This window comes from Lonchura striata, chromosome 2 (genome assembly GCF_050655825.1).
Source record: "Lonchura striata isolate lonStrDom1 chromosome 2, ASM5065582v1, whole genome shotgun sequence".
NCBI lineage: Eukaryota > Metazoa > Chordata > Aves > Passeriformes > Estrildidae > Lonchura > Lonchura striata.
In genome coordinates this window covers 31,132,452-31,153,225 of record NC_140704.1, presented here as the reverse complement: position 1 = coordinate 31,153,225, position 20,774 = coordinate 31,132,452, and the positions used below count along the sequence as shown (strand labels likewise).

At 40.7% G+C, this 20,774-nt stretch overlaps 1 protein-coding gene and 1 long non-coding RNA gene across 12 annotated transcripts in view; both read right to left on the bottom strand.

Moving 5' to 3' along the window:
- Positions 1-17,440, bottom strand: part of ITGB8 (integrin subunit beta 8) — a 49,387-nt gene extending 31,947 nt beyond the window's left edge. For 3 of the 11 annotated variants that reach the window (XM_085567786.1, XM_021538265.4, XM_085567824.1), the window contains exons 1-2: positions 15,872-16,363; positions 1,241-1,326 (exon numbers count right to left, since the gene is read on the bottom strand). In XM_085567786.1, coding sequence (XP_085423912.1) covers positions 1,241-1,326; positions 15,872-16,001 — 216 coding nt within the window. In that variant the 5' untranslated portion in view covers positions 16,002-16,363. The other 8 variants (XM_085567806.1, XM_085567831.1, XM_021538268.4 and 5 more) reach the window with 8 other exon arrangements.
- Positions 3,839-12,062, bottom strand: LOC146768171 (uncharacterized). Its single transcript, XR_014951636.1, has 2 exons — positions 10,344-12,062; positions 3,839-9,723 (listed from the first exon to the last, which is right to left on the bottom strand). It is a non-coding gene; the product is annotated as an uncharacterized LOC146768171 (long non-coding RNA).
- Positions 17,441-20,774: the final 3,334 nt, after the last annotated feature.

The following is a 20,774-nucleotide window of genomic DNA, read 5'->3' as shown; positions in this document are numbered from 1 at the left end:
GGTTATGCCATTCCATAACTATGGATGGTGTGTTGGTGAGACAGCTATTTAAGACGGTTTGACAAAGCCCTGGTGTCCATGAACAGCTCTCAAGATTGACTTGAGAAGTGAAGCAGGACAAGCAGAGCAGAAGTGAAACCAGCCAAGTCCATGTGCCTACTTAGAAGGGGACCTACTGCAGCTCCGTAGCATGGGAAAGTTAGCAAATGCTGTTCTGTAATAAATGCAGATGGAGGAGGATAAAGCTTTGCCCTTTGCAAGACAGGACATGGGGCCAGAGTAATGAACCCCTCCACACTGTAATCCATTGTGCCATCTACACGTGTTAAGCTTCCTGTGGGAAAAGAAGCCCTGCATGCCTCTACCCATCCTTGTATTATTTAGCCTTGTACCTTTGGCAGACTAACTTAATGATTCCAAGACATAATATCTCAAATATTGCCAGTGCCTTACACTTCTTATCTCTGCCAGACACACCCCAGGAACTTATCTACCTTCTCTGCTAACCTGAAAGCTACCACTGGTAATTTCCACATGAGCTTAAAGAGCATACGAGCTTGTGATTGTCAGCGACATTCTTCAAAAGCTTGCTCCTCTGATGTCATTACTCAAAATCATGCTATCAAGAAGGTTATTTTTTTTTCTGTCAAACAAAACCAGAAATTCCTATATTCTTACAGTTTGCAAAATAACAATAATTTCAGAATCATCCTTGCTATTTAAGATCTAGCTTCTGTGCTGTCTCAGAACTGATAGTTTCCAGTGTCAAAATGAGAAAAGCATAATTTTTTCCATTTGTGATAGGATCATAATATAAGGTGAAGTCAACTCCACTTTAGTACAACCTTTTGCTAAATGAAGTAGACATATATGTATAGACTTGTTTTCATATATGATAAGGACTTTATACAAAATACTGATAAGTAATTTTGCTTTTGAAGACAAAAACTGTTAAACTCTCAAAACTACTGTAAGTCTGCCAAAGCTGTCTACAAAGCAGATGGAATGCATTAAAAAGGTCTCACTTTATTTAAAATTACTGCAATTTTCCAAATAAAAGATTGCATTTTCTCCTTTGGAAACAAAATCTATTTCACATGATTTCTCAGGTTCTGTCTCTAGGGGTCATTTAAAGATTTTCTTGCTATTTCTCACTATAATTTTCTCAATTTAAAGGTCTTTATAAAGATCAGAAGCAGCTAAAATATAAAGTCAAGTGTAATTAAGCAAAATGCCATACCTCTTGAGCACACCATCCACACTCTGGACCCAAAGCAAGACACTTTGTGCATGTTACTGCATTTGAAGTGGCACATCTGTTTTCCGCTGCAATGAAATACAAACCCAAACATTCATGATTTATGATGATATGTGAAATTGTAAAATACCTAATTTTATACTAAGATTTTAAAAATTACTTCTCCAGATTAAGAGTGATGATAATGTATCAAAACAGAAGTAAAACAGAATAAAGGCACTGTGGCGAGGGAACACAATTTTCTTTTATCTACAGTCTAGAATTATATGCACAGATTGAAGAAATTCCATTCACAAGGCCAAATGTTTAAGATCCTGATTTAGAATAATTCTGAAGTGCAAGTTTATCTTTGGCATGTATTTTGCTGATTTACTGCCTAAAAGAAAAGAATTTACTAGGTAGCTTATCATTTCACAGACATTTTCCCTTTAAGTCATTTACACTTGACTGAATTATTCATTATTCACTCCTCATGAAACCCAAAGTATTTTCTCACCTTCTATAAATATTCCCCCTCTGCATATTCATTTTTGTAATGAATAGTTTCCCAGAAGAGGAAGATTTTCTTTTCCAGAAGCAAATAGAAATGAATCCAACACTACATGTGTCACAGATTGAAGACACATCATTCTGTACCAACAATTGCAAAAAGTGTGCCTACTTACATGTCTACCAGCAAAGTCCTTTATATCCTTTTCATATTTTTGTTTTATAGATCATTGCTTAAGTTACTACTCTTTCCTATAAAACTTTGGCAGTTAGTGTTGAGAAGAAGAATCTTTTCAAGGGGCTTGGTCAGCTTAGCTTGAAAGCCAGCATTAGTGTATCCTTTCAGCATGTTGAGCACAAGCCTCTTGCAGAGCAGTGCACAAGACAGAAATCACCTGCAAGGAGTTATATGGAGGGCACAAAATGCACAGCCCGGTAGTACTGCTGTTAAACAACACTGCATTGTGGCATGTTCAGCATGTCATATTAAACAATATAAAGAGAACAAAATAAGTTTAATTTCTGCATACAACCAAAGGTTACATATGTTAATTGGTCCACTGTGACATCATCAAAGCAGTTTGATGAAAGGTTTTGGTGACATATACTGTCTCAGATTATTTCTTTCCAACCTGCAATAATAATGCAAACCATCTTTCTTCTTAGGTAATGAGACAAACTTCTCACAAAACAGCTGTATTAGGAAAATATGTACTAAATTTTTTTTTAATATTTATTTTGCTGATTTCAGCTACGGATTCTAAGATGAGATCCTGTATCATATAAACAGCTAGTTTTCAAGAGGTCACTTAGAATGATGGCTGATGCAAGCCACTAATCACAGTTTTCACTTTATTATTATCAGCAACACATATATCAGTATTAAAAAGCCCAGTGCAGCACACTTGCAGCATTATACTGATAATGTGTAGATTAGTGGAAATTTAATTCATTTCAAAGGTCAAACTGATATTTCTATTTCATATGAACTACTGCTGACAATTTTTGCCATGAAGGCAATGTGAGGAAAAAAAAAGCATAAATGAAAAGGAGAGCTACAGGTATGATATAAACAGTAAGTTGAAAAGCAGCCCAGGAAGGTGCTGGAATGCAGGGAAAACTGATTAAAGGGTGGGAGAGGTTGGTAAGGATAAATAAAGGAGGAGTTGCTAAGGAGAAAGAAAAGAACAAGACAAAATCTGAGCATTTCTTTTGGTTTCTTCTTGTTATAAAAACAAGCACAGCAAGTTTTACTTGGATGTAATGAAATGAGAGCAAGCTTATTCAGCACTAACACAATAAAACTTTTTTTGTAATTATAAGAAGGTAGCACTGTAACTTTACACAGTTCTAGTTCTGCACTCTGAAAGATCAGACCTGGACGCCATAGAAAATGTTGCCACATACTGCAAGAGAGGGAAAAAAGCATGAAGATTTTGTGTAGGTACTGACATGCCCAGGGTTGTAGACCTTGCCACAGATCCCTCTCTAGACAGTATTCATAAAGCACAAAGACTCAGAATGAAAAGGTGTTGAAGGAGTAAAAAATAAAAGGAATGTAATTGTTCTTGGCACACAAACAACCCTCCCATCTTCAGTTGAGTATCAAAGACAGCAGAGGTGAAAGGCTTTACAAGAAAAAGAGAGTGATAAATTCAGAAAAAGTGTCAAAGGACAAGGAAAAGTATACGTTGCTGATCTGCAGCATAATAGTGGTTTTAAGACCACCATGGAGCAAAATAGGGAGAAAATTACATGAACTTTGAAGTTAGCCATTCAAGTTAATATTCATTGCAAGAGATAGAGCTGTTCTGATAAGAATAAATAGCTGATATGAAAAAATGTTTTTCTAGCTATTCAGATAAGGAATAAGAAAGATTAATTCCTTGTCATTGCAATCAGTAAACCAAGTAACCCAAATAATAAGTATGGTCTAATTAATTTCCTGCAATAATATCTGAAACTCCATTCTTAAGACATATAATCCAATCTGCAAAACACATACTTTAATTTAAATGCCATTGACCACATAACAAAATAGTAACACCTTTTTTTTTAATATGCACTTGCTAAAAAACCCAACAATATGTGTCTATGTGCCATTTTCCAGATGCATTGGAAAAGTGACTGAAAAATAATTGTCCCAGTTTTTTTTCTGTATGGTTAGTTTATTGAATTTATTGAAATTTGATTTAGTTTATTAATACAGCCTGTCTAGTAAAACACAGGGGGGTCTGTGTTCCTTTGCAGACTGATAAGACAGAAAAAATATCTTAAACTCCAGTTTCAGTGTGATCACAGCAGATAAAACATTTTACACAAATAAGATATACGGTACTCCTGGATGCAAAGTTCTTCGCTGATAACTCTCCAGTCTCAAGTGTTCAATTTTCACAACATGAAGTCACAGATTGGCAATAGAGAAGCTTGGTACCACTGGAACAAAAGGTTGAAATTTTGTGTTTTTAATAAAGAGAAACCTGAAAAAGTTGAATTTATTTATTTATTTATTTATTTTTCTGTCTACATCACTACTCTGGTTCCCAAGTACACAGTCCATTATAACAGTAACATTTATGGACATGCTTTCATTCATCAAATATTTACTATTTAGTTGTAAATCTACTCTAAAACCATAACTGTTGAAGTTTAAACTTTTCAGTTGCTTTAAAAAAAACATGGTAAAGCAAGGAATGATTTTTTTTATGAGTTGACTTAAAAAAGAACTGAGATTTTTCCTGCCACTTCACCAAAAACAGAGTCCAGACAAGACTGAGTAACTGTTCAGCCAAAGCTAAGGGCTAGTTTCTACTGGCTTAGTTTGAACTGATGTATGCCAAAAGGTATTTTCAACGAGGGCCAAATACTGTGTTGGGAACTGCACAGGCATATGCATATAATAAAAAGTGCATCAGGTTAAACTACACTTTTCCAGCCTACTCTGCAAAATTATAACCATGCTCCAACAACTACAGCTATTTACAGTGATCACAGGTGTGGCAAGCCTAAACTCTCTGCAACAAGAGGGATCAAGGCAAGACAAACATCCTATATGTTATAATTATGTCCAGCCTCCTTATTATGAAAGTAGAGCTTATCACAATTAGGTATTTATCTCAGAGATGAAACAGCAATAAAGCACTCTGGCATCTCAGAGGGGGTGTTAAACAGGTTTTCAAACAGACAGCACTTTGTTCAAGTACAGCCAAGAATTTGGATTTGTATCAGCTTCACAGTTGGTACATGCTTGTGCTGGTTTTGGAGGGTGTACCACTTGCTTTCTTAAAAGAGAAAGCTCAAATATAGCTTGCAGCTTATACTCCCTGATCATGGTCCTCAGACTGGTGAACACTCATTGAGGCAAGAACATAGGAAAATACCCATCTTCCACAGAGCTGGTTTTCCTTCAATTGTGTATCTCATCTTGTTCTAGGGCAGCAATCAGCCAGGCTATCCCTCTCCACAGATAATGAATGAGGCCTTCACTAACTTGTGAACGTGTGTATACCCTAATTTATGAAGAAAGCTGCAGCTTTTATGCAGTACACTGCAGTTACCTTCACCTTTTTATTTTCAGAGCAGAGCAACATGACCCTGCAGAGGGGACAGACAGTGGCTGTCCCACGTAACACATGGCTTCCCCATTCACTTTGGCTGAGCGTGCAGGTACAATGAGAAGTGCTATAAAAATGCTACAGAGGAGGGATTATTTTTCCATGATTATTATGTCGGAGAGTTACTTGCTCAGATTACTGGAAAAAAAATGAGAGTCTGTGCTTTAACTGCCAATCCTAAAACCCAGTCCTGGAATTAGGGATTTTTCCCCCTCTTCCTTTTTCCAAACAAGAAATAATTCTCCCTGCCTTTGGTGCTATGCCTTAAAAACACACTATGTCATCACCAGATTTTCCAATAAGATTACAAGGTATACCTCAAAATCAGCTTTAAGAGGTACTCAACCATGCCCAGGAAAGGAGATTTCAACTTGAATACTGTGCTTTATAAGAAGATTCTAAGATTACTTGAGAAGAATACCAAACAACTTTTCTTTCCTCTCCCGTTTCCTCTATTATATATGAGATTGTTAATTTGTTTCACTTTGTCATTAACTTTTGGGCACTTTAGTTTCACTATTCAGACAGCAAGAAGCTAAGCTGCACACTGATTTTAAAATGGTTTTTGCCAGCAACAAAAGAAGCAGCAAACTAAAACTCTGCAAGGTAGAGACATGTTTTTGATAAGAAAATAAAGATGTGTAAAAGAAAGGTGCAAAACACAATTAAATTATGAGCTCTCAAAAATATTTCTGTAAACCTGGCATGTGAGTAAAAACACCTTTCCAAACAAACAAGATAAAAGACCCCTCAAAACCAAACTTTGCACATCTAAATAAATGCAATGAAAAGAATCACTAGTGAACAAGTCCTGATAACTGATAGAGACTTTCCATTCCTAACTCTGCTGATATACACCTCCCCCCTCCCCCGAGAGTTTTGGGGTTCCCAAATTAATCTGCATTACCATATGAAGACAGTACCTTTTAAACATGAGGGTCAGCTACACAGGTGACTTAAAAAGGCATTAAAATGCAAAGCAATGCAGAAGTCTGCCCTGCAAGAGTTTGTGCCTTTGCAAAGCACAAAGGAAAAACCACAAAGATCTTCCTTTTTTGCACATTGTGCAAGGTCTGAGTGACGCCACTGGAGAGAGCCGACACTGGATTTCAGATGAACAGCGCAGACAAAAGGGGAGGACACCTCTGTCAACACAGCATTGGGAAAGCCCTGGCAGAAAACTACAGTCATAGCTGATGCTGAAAGGATAGAAAATGCTTTTTAAGTCTGCTCTGTAAAGGCACATAGACATGGAGTTCCCAAAAAGTGTATGGACACTTCTGTAATTAGAGGAGATTCATATTAGGCTTTAAGCCAATTACATAAAGATCAATAAGGGGAAGTGCTGGTTTCAGCATTTCAGTCAGAGCAACCCCATGTGGCACTACATGCTGGGGGAAAAAGGGGATGGAAAGCTGCTAACAGAAAAGACATTGGTGTTCTGGAGCATGTCCAGAGAAGGGCAATGGAGCTGGGGAAGAATCTGGCACAAGTAGTGTGAGGAGCAGCTGAGGGAGCTGGAGTGCTTTAGTTTAGAGAAATGGAGGGTGGGGGGAGCCTTATCATGCTCCACAATTACCTGAAAAGGACACTGCAATAAGGTGGGGGTTGGCCTCTTCTCCCAGCTAACAAGCAATAAGATGAAAGGAAACGGCCTCAAATTGTGCCAGGGAAGGTTTAGATTGGATATCAGGGAAAATATCTGCACTGAAAGGGCTTGGAACCGGCTGTCCAGGGAAGTAGTAGAGTCACCATCCCCTGGAGGTATTTAGAAGATATGTGGATGTGATGCTCAGGAACACGTTTTAGCGGTGGTCTTGTGCTGGATTAATGGTTGAAATAGAGAATCTTAAGGTTCTTTTCCAGTCTAAATGATTCTATGATTCAAGGAGATACTCCTGACATTCTCTGAGCCTACATGTATCTTTCTTATCCTCATCTCTGAAAAGTCCCAGCACTTACATGAAGGTTGCACACTATTCACAATGTAGATTTGCCTCAGACAGATGCATAGCAACCCAAGTTTTTAATGTACACATATCAATTTTGAAGATTTCTTTTCAGAAAGATATATATAACAGCATTTTTGAAAAGGTACTACCCATATTAGCTACTGGTATCACAGTTAGGACTCAAAACCACAACATTCAAACCACAGCCTCAAACATGGCCTTGACTGTGAGAGACAGAGCCATTGACTACTCCAGTCTGACTTTGTTCCCAAGCCACAATACAGAATGAAAACAAGCAAAGCAACCTTGAAATTTTTCACAACACAATTTTTGTTTCTTGGCCAACTATACTTGTAGACTCTCCTTTCTATGAAACTTCCTGCTCTTCTGGGAGATGGTTACATTTTGTTGATGCAATTAATGCCTGCAAACAGTCAAAGACTACTTGGCTTCAGAAACTAACCTATCCTGTCTCTTGTAAATAAAAACATACAGGAAAAAGTACTAGGATTATATAATTAGAACAGACTAATTTCTCACAGTCATAAAAGCTAATGCTTCTACAGCACAGATTTGAATGTCCTGTTTGCACAGCTTTACACCAATAAACATGCAAAGCATATGGAACCAGAGATCTTAAAATGTTTCTTTTTTTAAAAAAACCCCTTGATATCAAGGAAACTTCAAGATGTGTGGAGTTGTGTTAATTCTGTTTCCTAAAATGGAACATTGGCATAGGAATTACTGTATTCCAGTCATCTACAGCTGCTTGAAGCTCCCTTGGAGTTGACTAGCTTGAATACAGCCATGCTGCTTCAGCAAAGCCTGGAATGGCTACTGCCACATATCACTGCTAATTCAATTTATTTTGTATTAGTAAGCACTGCTAGCAGGTAGCCCATCAACAGACCAAAATGGTTGGTATGTTCTTGTGTATTCTGTAAAGTCTTACCTTAGGAGGTCATGATGGTTATAAAGGTATATAAAAATGACTATTTTCTGCCTGCTTAAGAAGATCAACCTTGAATAAAAGACAAGCCCAAGCTGTATCTCCCATCATCTTCTATAGCTCTACCTTCTCAAACTAGGCCTTCAACCCCCAATTGTTTCTCTGATGTATCCTTTTATTTACATATCTAATTATCACCAAATTGTTGCTTTCTGCCCCATAGGAGCATGACCTCCTCCTGGCACTGTCTCTTCATTCACATACCCAGCAGAATTTTGGCAACTGCTAAGAATAGCTCAGGGCTATTTCTTCCCACACAGTGTCACCAAAGACAACCTGATGGATTCTTAGTCCATAGCAATGCAAACAGTTTACTTCACTCTCTTTTATCTGCATACATGGTGGTTTGGAACAAACCTCTTCTGCATTTTAGATCAAAATTCCCAAAGCTGACAACCTAGGGAAACAAGTCCCTCAGTTCTGAACAAAATGATAAACTAAATTGTGCTTTTACAGAAGATTTTCCCGAAACAAACCAAAAGCTGTGCATGTGTGGATTAGGACAGGTCAGAGTTAAAACAAAACATTGAACATACATAGTTTACACTCGCAATGAGGGAATCTCAATATGAAATAAAAGATAAGACTGGTATCAGAGAGGATAACAACCGCTCCCTAAGGACTTTTATGTAGTCCACAAGATTGGGAGGAGCATTTATTCAAGAGGGCTATTTTAAAAATGTTACTGTTTTCTAGAATACCAAGTCTTTGGCATTTGTTATTTCAGTAATTTGCTTTTCAATAAGATTTTCAATCTCCAAAGATGGCTATTGTCACTGAGACAAATTGATAAAAAGCTTTCTGGGATTTTTTTCGTTATTAAAAACCTCAAAACACAACCCACCTGTCGAGGAACACACTGGCCAACCTCCATTTCAGGTTTAGCCTGTTAAATTTTTATAATTTAGGGGCAAAGATTACACAAAACATAACAGTGGGCTATAAAATATGCAGACTCAAATACTAACTATAAGTAAATTACAGGTGTACACAGACTGTTTGAATGCAAGCTTTTCCTTATGCTCTTAAAAGGAAGTATTCACGTATGGTTATGGTCTTCAGGTGAGCTTAAATGCTCTCTAAGGGACAGACTTCAAACTTGCAAATTCTAAGCTTTAAACAGGTAGTGGTTTATTTAATGTTCTAAAGTAATGCCACAACATTTTTAACAGCAAAATGCACTCCAACAATTTTGCTCAGATTGGAAGAGCCTGCTTGCTAACATAATTAGTTTAATTTAGTTACTTTGTGCCATTTGTGCCATTGTGTAAGGTGTTACAAGTTTTCTTATTTCCTGGTAGTCTTGTTTGAACAAAAAGATGGGAACTTGGTTGTTTCCAGGAAGAAGCTCCCATCTGAGAGAAGCAAGTTGTCCTCAGCACAGTACTAACCCTTTCCACCCTGCAGAGATAAGATGGAAATAAATTGTACTCTCAAGTATAGAACAAACAGAATTCACTTAGCCTAATGCCCTTGAACATCAAGAAGGAACAAAATTTAATTTGGAAAGGGAAACTACTGGTTTAATCAGACTTTTGTGATGTCACCATACATCATGCAGCTGTATTCATAACACTGCTACAACTGCAAAACACCAAAAACACTAAAGTCTTCAATATCTGAACCCAATGAACTACTGCTGCTAACAATCTAACTCCCAAAGCAGTGGGCAGAGAAGAGGCCTGAAGTAAAATAAAAATCAAACATCCAGGAACATCATTAAACCTGCCTAAAGCTAAAGAAATGTGTTTCTCCAATAATCATAGTTAAAATATTTGTCTCAGTATCTTTCAATGACTATAAATACTTCAGACTTCTTATTATTGCCACCATGGGTAAATACCAAGAAATTACCACAGGCATATGACAATGAAGTCATGGGAAGCAGAGAAACATATAAAGGAAAAAGTCAATTATGAGCTTTGCAAAGCTTTCAATTTAGGCCAATTTAGCCTCAGCTAGAAGTCGCTTTTTTGGCAGCTTTCTAATGCTGTAAATTCTGATCATCCTGAAATACTTACATTTTGCTCAAGGGGTTATTCTTGTTCTGCCACCATAACAAGGGGGAATCCTGAATGGCTGGCAAGAAGCTTACTTTTCTTCTTGGAGAAAGGTTCCATTACAGTGTACAGTGAACTAATTCATTAGAGCCCCACTTCCTTCCCGAAAGTTAAACTAAATAGCCCAAGTCCATTTATGTAAACTGCCAAAAAGAAAAAAAATTAATGAAGTTCAAGTACTTAAAAAGAATAACAGACCATATCCTACTTTGCCCCTCAAAAATTATGTTTGCTTAAGCAGATGAGAAAGAATTTTACATCTTTCCACTGGTTAGACAGAAGTCAGCAATTAGTAGAGGAGATACAGGAACTTTGAAAACAAGATTTTGCTGAAAAGGAGGATGGAAGTAGAATGAGAAACACCGAGGCCTTAAGAATTTTATTTAAAAAAACCCTCAAAACAAAGGAAGTTTATTAACAAAATGGAAACAATATCCTTCTCCAGCTTTCTGTTTTCAGTAAATTTATAATGAGAAGTCAATTTTATACCAAGATGTCTGGCTTACCAGTTACAATAAAAGCTTTAAATAGTTCACATATATATGCTTTGAAAATATAACATATGACTTTAGTGCCATTAATATATTTTAAGAATACTTAGCAAACTTTAAAGATCAGAACACCAAGCTATTCCACTTGTTCTTACCCTGACAGAACTCATTAAATCCCAATCACTGCCTTGGATACACCTATCCTGATCTAAGAAAGTATACTTTTTCTATATTCGGTTTTTAAAATATACATTGTGGAAAAAAAAATCATGTAGGTAATTTAAGTTACAGGTAGATTTATTTTACACATTAAGGTTAATGTTTCTTACATCAGATCTAGATAGAATCAGAGAAATTTTGGTTCAAAAGGACCACTAAGATCGTGTAGATCAGCACTTAACCCAATACTGGCAAGTCCACCAGTAATCCTCTACATATATATATATATATATATATATATATATATATATATATATATATATATATACACATGAAAAACTTGAGTTTATATGCATCTGTCTGAGGCTTCTGTTCTTCAAGTTTTTGTCCTGAATGATTCCACCTTTATATAAGTGGGGGAACTTTTCAGAGATGAGGATAAGAAAGGCATATATAGGCTCAGGAGTACCTCCTTGAATCATAGCATCGTTTAGGCTGGAAAAGATTCTTTAAATCCTCTGGTCCAACTGTTAACTGTTATTAAAAGGCCTTGATAAATATCAGCAGCCCATGTCAACTTACATGATTTGTAAATAAAATACCTTCCATTTTTCTTCTCCTATGGTAATTAGTTCTAATTGTCCCAAACTCAAGACACAACATGGACAAGTCATCACAAATTCTTCATAGGGATTTGAAAAATATTACCAGCATTTAAGTGCTTTATAAAGTATAAGGTAGGTTATAATCTGACATTTTAATGTCCACTTGTGGAATGGGGGTTATTTAATGAAGATTTTCTTTAGCTTCCATGAAGTTCACATTCTGACATCTTTGCGATGGTCTGGGGAAGTAAATTAAACTTAGATTGTATGGAAAATCAAATTTATTAATTTAGGCCTCTTGACTAATGGGCTCTAAATTTTGCTTTCTCAGTTGTTGCAGTTCCAGTCCTTGAAAGTTTAAAGGCCTGAAAAGAAGCAACTGCCTCTTCAAACTGTAGAGGTATTTCTGATGCATGCAATCTTCAGAGTACCTTGACAACTTTCCTCAGCGACATGTCCAAAATGACAGAGGCAACCCTTCCAGAGTATCAAGAATATTGTTATTGCTCTTCTAGTTCATAAACTGCCCCTCTTCTCTCTTTTCTCTGCCTCGTCTCAAACACCTGTAGCATGAAAACACTGTAAACACTACACATGCAACTATGAGTTTCATTCAACTTGTAAAAAAGACAAAATAAAAAAAAACCTTATCACATAAGCCCCCTGAAGAGACATGAGATTGCAACATATTATGAGAAGTATACAATTTTCAAAGCAAATGTAGGCATGTTATTGGCAAAATATGCTCCTTGAGCAATGCGCACATAAACAAACCTCTCCCTCACTGCTCCTCAGAACTGCAATTTACAGCCCTCTCAAACACCCAGGTTGTTTTACCCCAAAGGTTCCAAAAAGGTTGGCTTTCCCAAAGATGGTCCATTAGCCCGAGGGTGCAGATCGCCCACGCAGACTCAGGAAATGAAAACTGGATTTTCTCTTTTCCTTGGATTGTTTTAAGCCTCAGGAAAAGCTCAATTGACTCAGTGCTGGGTATCCCATACAGCTCAGCTTCTTCCACTGAGTCTCAATAGAAAATGCACTGCATGGGTGCGCAAGAGAATTAACAGATAAACACCAATTAAAGCTATCATGATGTATCTTTTATTTCAGACTTTTTTGTGTGCTTGTGTGTGTATCATGGCATATTTCCCATCACTTCTCTTCAAAATCTTCCATGGGTGGTTTGAATAGCTTTCCTTATTCCTTTGAGAAGTAGCATGAGTAATGGTTTATAAAACTTTCTTACTAGAGGGATCACATGGAAATCTGATGTGACAAGACTGGTGAAGCACCAAAGACCTTGATGGGAGAAAATTAATGAATCAAAAGTCATGCTATTGGCACAAATCAATTAACAACTGACCCCTTCATGATGATTCTCCAGTGGTCTTTCCAAATGACACTCTCAAGAAGACTGAAAATACTTTTAAAGCTGGTATTTAAAGAGACCTGTCAATCACAACTATTTAAAAGAATTGCTGTGTGACTGTTCTCCAACTTTTGTTCAGAGATAAAGATTTTCATTCCATCTCATCCCTGTTTGCACACCGCAAGTACATTCTGTTTACTTGAGCTTCATAGAGGAATTACTCCCTGGGTATTTTGGAAAGCACCAAATACCTTAGTTTTCTGATTTTAATATTATAACTGGTCTTGGGACACTGCAGAGATCTTAATCAATGTCCTCTGTTAAGCCTGACCAATCAGTCATTCTTCAGTACTTAAGCCCCATATAACCCATGTGCTGATACAGCAGGTAAAAAATAAGAGTTTCAGCAGTTGGTTTCTGAACAGGACAAGAGAATTGTCTTCAATGAAGTGAGCACTTACTCAATTGGTTAGTGCAATGCATACACATGCTCTTGCTGTAGAATCCAGCTTTTATTCAGTTCACTGGTTTACATCTTTAGGAGTTTGTCAGCTTTAATGTTCAAACATAAATGCAGGGATCTGTAGAAATCCCTACAGAACTAGCTTGAATCTTATGTCAGGTATTTGTTATAATTGGCTTACTGAACTGCAAATTTCCTTTTGGTGAGACTTATTGAACAAGGGACCCTTTGTAGAAGGCAGCAACACTACTCTTTTTATTTGAGCTTACAGAGCCCATAATTTGGGAATTACAAATTTACATCATTGTGAGATTTCCTTTTGCGCTCCTTGTAACTTCAAACCCTATGCCAAATTCTACCTTTACTTATCCCCAAGCAATGACTCACATCTCAAACTGCAGCTTGCAGAACAAATATCTCAGGTAGTATCAAGCTCTTAATATTTCAATTAGAAGAGCCATAAATGCTCCAACAAGAATTAAATAAATTTGAATTCTATGTACAGTTCATATTAATTCCAGTCTCTTTCAGAACTGGAGATTCAGTTCAACAGATATGCAGGTTCTGCCAACTCTGCACATAAATAAATTGGACTTGATGATGGCACAGGAACAGCAAGATGCTTTTCTCCATGCCCAGCACTGTCAATGCAGAAGCAAAGAGGAATGGCTGTGTGAACAAAACCATGCTGCCAAATATCTGTACATGGAGCTGCTGCCCACTGTCTCTCAAAGCAGCCTGCAGACATTCAAAGAATCCAGGTGGTGTTGCACTGGCTATCACAACTAAATGTAAAAATCACTAACAATATTAATAATAACAAAAAATTTCATGTGTTCATTCACAGAAAAACAAAGCAAAACATTCTTCTTGATTCAACTGCGGCTGTAGCCTGCAAAGTGATTATGTATGAAGGAAAGAATTCAGTGTTCTTTTCAGCTTTCATGAATTAGCAGAGGTTTCAAATGAAAAGGAAAAAACAAGGTCTATGTGAGTTACAGTCTGCCCAATCTGAGAGCTGTTGTCACAATAAACACATAACCCATGACGTATTGCCCATATATATTTTCACTATGAAGCACAACAAAGACAGCAAGCATCCTTTGGCACAAAAGCTCCATGCACAACCTCCCCCCTGTGGCATTCTGTTCTGTTGCATTACTTGCAGTAGTGTGTACCCAGGAACTACACTCATAAGCAAGCACAACACTACATTCAGGCACAGAACCATCCTTTTCATAAAGTTTCAATTAGCATTTCAACTCAATTGCACTGTATAAAAAAAATCTGGGATACCACATACAAGATGTCATGGTTCATAAGAAATTTAATAATATATTTTATTTTTCCTATTGACATTACTTTGGTTCTGAATTCAAAGTACGAAGCCAAAAAAGTAAAATAAATTATCCTATGAAAGTTAACAAATTATTCCATTGTTTTTAATAGTGCTGGGCAAATCCTACTGAATTAGGCATGAATTTGTCTCCTTTGCAATAAAGAATCTAAGACTAATACATTGTTCCCATTGTAAATCTCAGTTTCAGAGGTTACATGTTAACATTTTAAATCAGCTCCAGGCTTAAACTGGGAAATGCCAATTATTCCACAAGCATAAGAAAATACAGAAAGATGACTGACAACCAGATCTGCTTTTATGATCACTGCTAGCTAAATAAGATCCTTTATGAATTGACTAACCTGCTTGCTCTGTCAACTGCTGCACCATCTAAGGTACATTTGCACAAGCTCCCCTCAGCCAGCACACATTAAAAATGATACTGGGGGCCTTGGGAAGCAATTCCACAACGCGAGGAGTTACCCACATTTACCTGAGTCTTTTTCACCCGAGAACCATAGCTCCCAGGGAACTGCCAACATGCACGTTATCCCGAGGTAAACAGAAGACAATCTTCTCGTAGCTCTATCCCTATTTAACCCTGCCACTGCGTGCCACATGAACGACGTAAAACAGAGTGTTACCATCCCCAAGAACCGGTCATCCCTGGCTGGGGTCCGCGTGCCGCTCCACGGAGTGTTGCGGAGGGTGCACTTCAGGACCCGCAGCACCCTGGCGTGCGACAGTCCCGCCGGCTCCCCATGGCTCCCTAAAGGCGGGACGCCCCCGGCGTGGGCAGTGAAATCACGGGCTGGCCCTGGCGGTGTGAGGCTTGGACACCGCTCCAGCCCGGCTCTCCCTGCAGGTACCGTGCGCCCGCCAGCTCGGCCCGCCCGGCCGACGAGTGCCGGTGGCGCCGGCCGGTCCCGCTGTCAGCGCTGCGCCCCAGGGCAGCGGCCGGGCCCGGGCAAGCCCCCCGCCCACGCACGACCCCGCGCCAGAACCAAACCCGGCCGCAGCCCCCGCCAGCCGGGGCAGCAGTCCCAGGCGCTCGGACACTTACAGCGCTGGCAGAGTCCCGGCACGGCCGCCAGCAGCCAGGCCGCCCCGAGGAAGGCTCCGGGGCCGCGCTGGCACCTGGGCACGGAGACGATCCCCGCGGTGAGGCACGCCAGCAGCGGCACCCACATCATGCGCCGCGGCCGGCACCGCTCCCGCTCCCTCGCCCTCTTCTCGGGGCCGTGTCTCGGCGCCGCGGCGCGCTCAGTCCCGGCCCCCGCGGGGGCGGCGGCGGCGGCGGGGCCGGGGGAGGGGCGGCGGCGGGCCCGGCACAGGTAGGGCGCTCGGAGGGGCGGGCGGGGGCCGCCGCATCTCGGGGGCAGCGCCTGCCGCGCCTCCGCGCCCCGCCAGGACCGGCCCCCCCCCGGCGGCAGAGGGGCCCCGGCTAAGCGCGGAGCTTGGTTCCCTCCATTCGCTTCCAGCCCGGCGGCCAGGGGCGCGTCGCCGCCCGCCCTGCCTGGGGGGTGCGGGGAGGCTCCTGGCACCGCGCGGGGAGCGGCGGCGGCGGCAGCTCCGCACCTCCCTCGGGCGAAGAGGGCGGCTGCCGGGGGGCGGGGACGGCCGCCCCCTGCCCGCCCCCGCCGGGGGCAGGTGGGCGCTGCCCGCCGCCGTCCCGAGGCGCCGCCGGGGCCGCCTCTCGGCGCCGGGGGTACGGGGTCTGCTGAGGACGGCGAGGGGAGGGCAGGAGACCGCGGCCGGCGGCGCTGCCCGGCCCCAGCGCGGAGAGTGCGGGTCCCCGCAGGTTGCCAGGAGACGGCAGCGGGGCAGGTTCCGCGAGCGGGAGTGCGGGGGCGGGCCCGGCGGTGAAGTCACTGTGGCCGCCCGCGCCTTTGTTCGCCGGCGGCTTCGGTCGCGGCCGCCCGAGCTCGGCACGGCCGCTGCCCCCGGCCGGGGAGGCGGACGAAGGCCGCGGGCAGAGCGCTGCGCCGCCGGCCCCCGCCGCACCTCGCCCGCCGCTTTGGCCCTGCGGCGGCCGCTCCGCCCCGCCCCGCCGGCTGGCCCGGCCCTCGCTGCGTGTGACCCCGCCGCCGCTCGCTTGTGCGACCCTCGCCGGCAGCGCCTCCCTAACCCGGGCGCTGCCCACCGGCCCGGGAACGCCGCCGCTTTCCCGGGGCGTCCCGCTTGCAGGAGCGCGCCGGCCCTTGGTGCGGGCCGGCAAATCTTCGCTACCTAAAACCACCTCTCCTCCTTTACCGCCCTCCCCGAATCGTTTCTCCCCGGAGTTTCCACCCCTCCGGGCGCAGTGGGTGTAACGCAAAGGTTAACCGTGTCCGGAAAGTACCGCGCCGTGCGGGCCAGGAAAGCCCCACCGGGCCAAGGTGCGACCTCGGCCGCCGCCTCGCCCGGCCCCGCTCCGCTCCACGGAGGAGCTCCCTGCAGCTCCCGTCCCTGTGCTCCCCGCGGAGCCTGTGGGTGGAGGCGCTTTCCCGGCAGGTAAAACCCACCTGGGCACCTCGCCCTGTCACACGACGGTGGCCGGGCCTCCGCCCGGCTGCGTTACGGGGTAGGTGTGCCGACCTCGGGTCCCTGGTGACCAGCCGTGTGGCATCCTTCCTTTCTGATACCGACAACAGATGACTGCGCGCAGGATCCTAGGCGGATCTCTGTGCTGCATCCAAGCCTGTCTGTGCAGGGTACGTTTATAAATCCTGCAAATGCAACCAGTGTAAATAATGTACTGTTTCACTGTCTACGAATGAAGGGCTGCGGAAGCCTTTTCAGATCCCTTGCTAAGCCTTGAGAAGCTATGGATGATTTAGCATCTGAATGTCAGAGGTCAGAAGCTGAGCACGGTGAGTTTGTTCAAGAGTGCTGAGGAAGGGCTGGCAATGAAGCAATCTCGTGGTCCCGCTCTGGAGTTTTTAAATGATGTATCATCTTTTTTGCTTCATTTTGGAAAAATCCCCCATTTCAGACATCTGACTGTCATTCCTTGAGTGGTCATAGCCCAAATGGGGATATGGGATGTGAGAAAGCCGTATGCAATGACATTCAGAAAGAAGTGTAGGATCTGCAGGATTTCAAATATTGTGGCATTCTTAACCTAAAAGCTCTATGATTTCAGAGATCACAATCTCAAACACTGTAGGTGGATAGCTACAGGTCCCTTGAGAACTCATTGGGTACTATTTGAAATAAGATAGACTGGTGACGAGTGAACTAAACTCAATTTACTCCTGTTGGGTCTTGTAATGTTTATAGATCATGATGTTGCAAATTTATGGTGATTCAAATCTATCTGGAAAAAAAGAATTCAGATGATACATCAAGAAATTCAAGGAAATAGCTTTAAACAAATTGCCAGCAGAAGCAAAAGTGACAGAAACTAGGATCTCCCTATTTTGGATTTTTCACCTGCATGGTCTAAATGGTGCTAATGGGAAGAACAATACAGTTGATATCCCATACAGATATATTGTGTATGACACTATTAGACAGAATATGAATTATCATAAGCAGTGTAAAGAAAATGGCTATGTCCTCAACAGCATGAATTATCTTCTGAATTTCTAAGCAAAGGCTGTTCATCATACAGGTAGGAATCAGTCATTCCATGCATTATTTCTGCTGAGAACATAATGCAAGAATTTGGTATTCTGGGCAGAAAGACAATACCTGCAGTTTAATGTGGAAGAATAAAAATGGATAATTTTCATATAAAATCTGATAATAGGGTTACCAAAATGAAACCACTCTGGTCATTAACTTAAACCCTGAAAACATAATGAAAAGGATGCCATTGTTGGGTGAGAACTATGAACCCTGAATAAAGTCACCAATAAAAAGTCCAGAACTGAAGATATAAATGGTTTAGGCCTCAATGTATAGAGGCTGCTGTAGGAGTTTAAAGTATAGTCTGCTGGTTTATGTAAAATGCCATATTTCTTTAGCTTCATTCATCCCATGGTGGAATCCAAGGACTTAAAAACATTTACTTTGCAGTGATAGCATCTTTGAATATATTGTTATTTAGACAGTGTTTATAATGCGATAATACAATTAGGCAGGAGTTTTGAATAATAATTCTAGGCTTGCAGAGAAACTGAATCATCCAAGGTCACATATGAGAGTAAGTAACTCTTAAACTCCCATAACAAGTAATTTAACACCACTAGAAATGGATTTAAAGTCTCAATCCATTGTCCTATCCACAGGGCAGTGAAACCTTGAAGCAATGTGTTTGTGGCATCTCTGTCCTTGGAGAGAGTTAAAACTTAGCTGAACATGTTCCTAAGCAGACTGAACTAACTGAACCTGTTTTGAGCAGAGGGATGGTTGGGCCTCAGGGGACTTTTTCCAGCATAAGTTATTCCACAAATTTTTGTGGTGGAAAGTGTGTTATTATATTACATGTATCCCAAATTTCTTGAAGTGTTATAACTGTGGCTTCCTACCAGTATTTTACATTTGCTTTATTGAAACAAAATGCAATTGTCTGTCACATTGTTGGTGCATAGTCTCTTTTTTTCAGGAAACAGCTTTTTCAGGAAAATATTGCATCTGCAATGAATGTTAACTATAACTGGTCAAAAACCTCAAAACTTTTCTTACAAAAACATGCTCCTTTTTTTTGGTTGAATGTTTCCAACCTTCTTTAATGTGCCATTTCATTGGGGAGAGTCCAAACCAGGACTGCAAAGGGAAGATTGATGGTGCTTTGCAACTAATATCAAAGTTATTTTTTAAATAAGAAGTGTTATTTATTCAATCTTGTGATTTCTTACATTATCATGGAATCTTAGACACAATTAAAATCCCCATAAGAAGCATTCTGGTATTGTTAAATTAATTCTACTTTCCTCCAACTTCTCTATTTTAATAGTATAGAATCCTGCAAGTGTACAGTAATTGTTTTGGATTTGTTGGCTTCACTTGACCCCACTGACATGCAAATCTGATTTTTCTTGCAGTATAACTAACTAAAAGAATCATATGCTTGTCTGTCAGATAGAATTGCATTTGCTATCACTTGGGTTCATTTCTTTATGCAATATTTGAATCTAAAACTGCATCTGTTTCTTGTAAAAAGGTCAGTGTATTGTGAAAATTCATTATAACCCATCAATTAACAATTGAAAACCAATGACTGTTTAAAAAAAAAAATTGCCAAGAAGTCATAGGCCTCTTCCTCAGAAGTGCAGACTATGAACAATCCACCTATGCTGTTTATTATATACAGAAAAATTCTATATATAATTCCAGCTGCCTAATGTGATCCACAATTTTTTTAACAAAATGTGCTTTTATTTTGTAATTCTGAAAAAGAAAATCTGATGAAAAATGTAATGCATTTCCTTATAAGATATTAAAACTGCACATTGATTTTAGTTTCTAGGCTCAGTTCTTATTGCAAGAACTGACAATGCCAGTTTCCAAACTAGAAAAGTCTTTACTTCCCAAAATAGTATTTTTCATTATTTTTTTCATTAATACCTACCTTAGTTACCAGCCCATGCTACTGAACTTCCTGATGTACATGACACGAAGAGAAAATGGTCCATTTTACCATAAAATAGTAATCCACATTGTCCAATAATCTAATTTTTTTTGTGAAGGCTTACATTGATTTCAGGTGGACATTTTATGTGAATTTACAAACCTTACCTAGGTTTGCAACTTCCATAGGCCTGAGTGAACATCTGAATCAATACCTTTTTGCATTTTACCATCTCGTTATTAACAGTTTGGTCAATGTCATGCAGAGACAGGTGGAATACCACTACTTATTTTCCATATACCCAGCCTGGTGACTTTTGTATACTGCATTTAAATGTTGTTGTTATTCTTAATTTATTTGGAAAACTTTAGCTATAAAATTATTTTCTTTTCTGGCCTGTGTGGCAGAAATTTCTCCATTCTGCTTTTCTGAAAAAACTTGCAATATCATGCTGGTACACTTTTCTTCC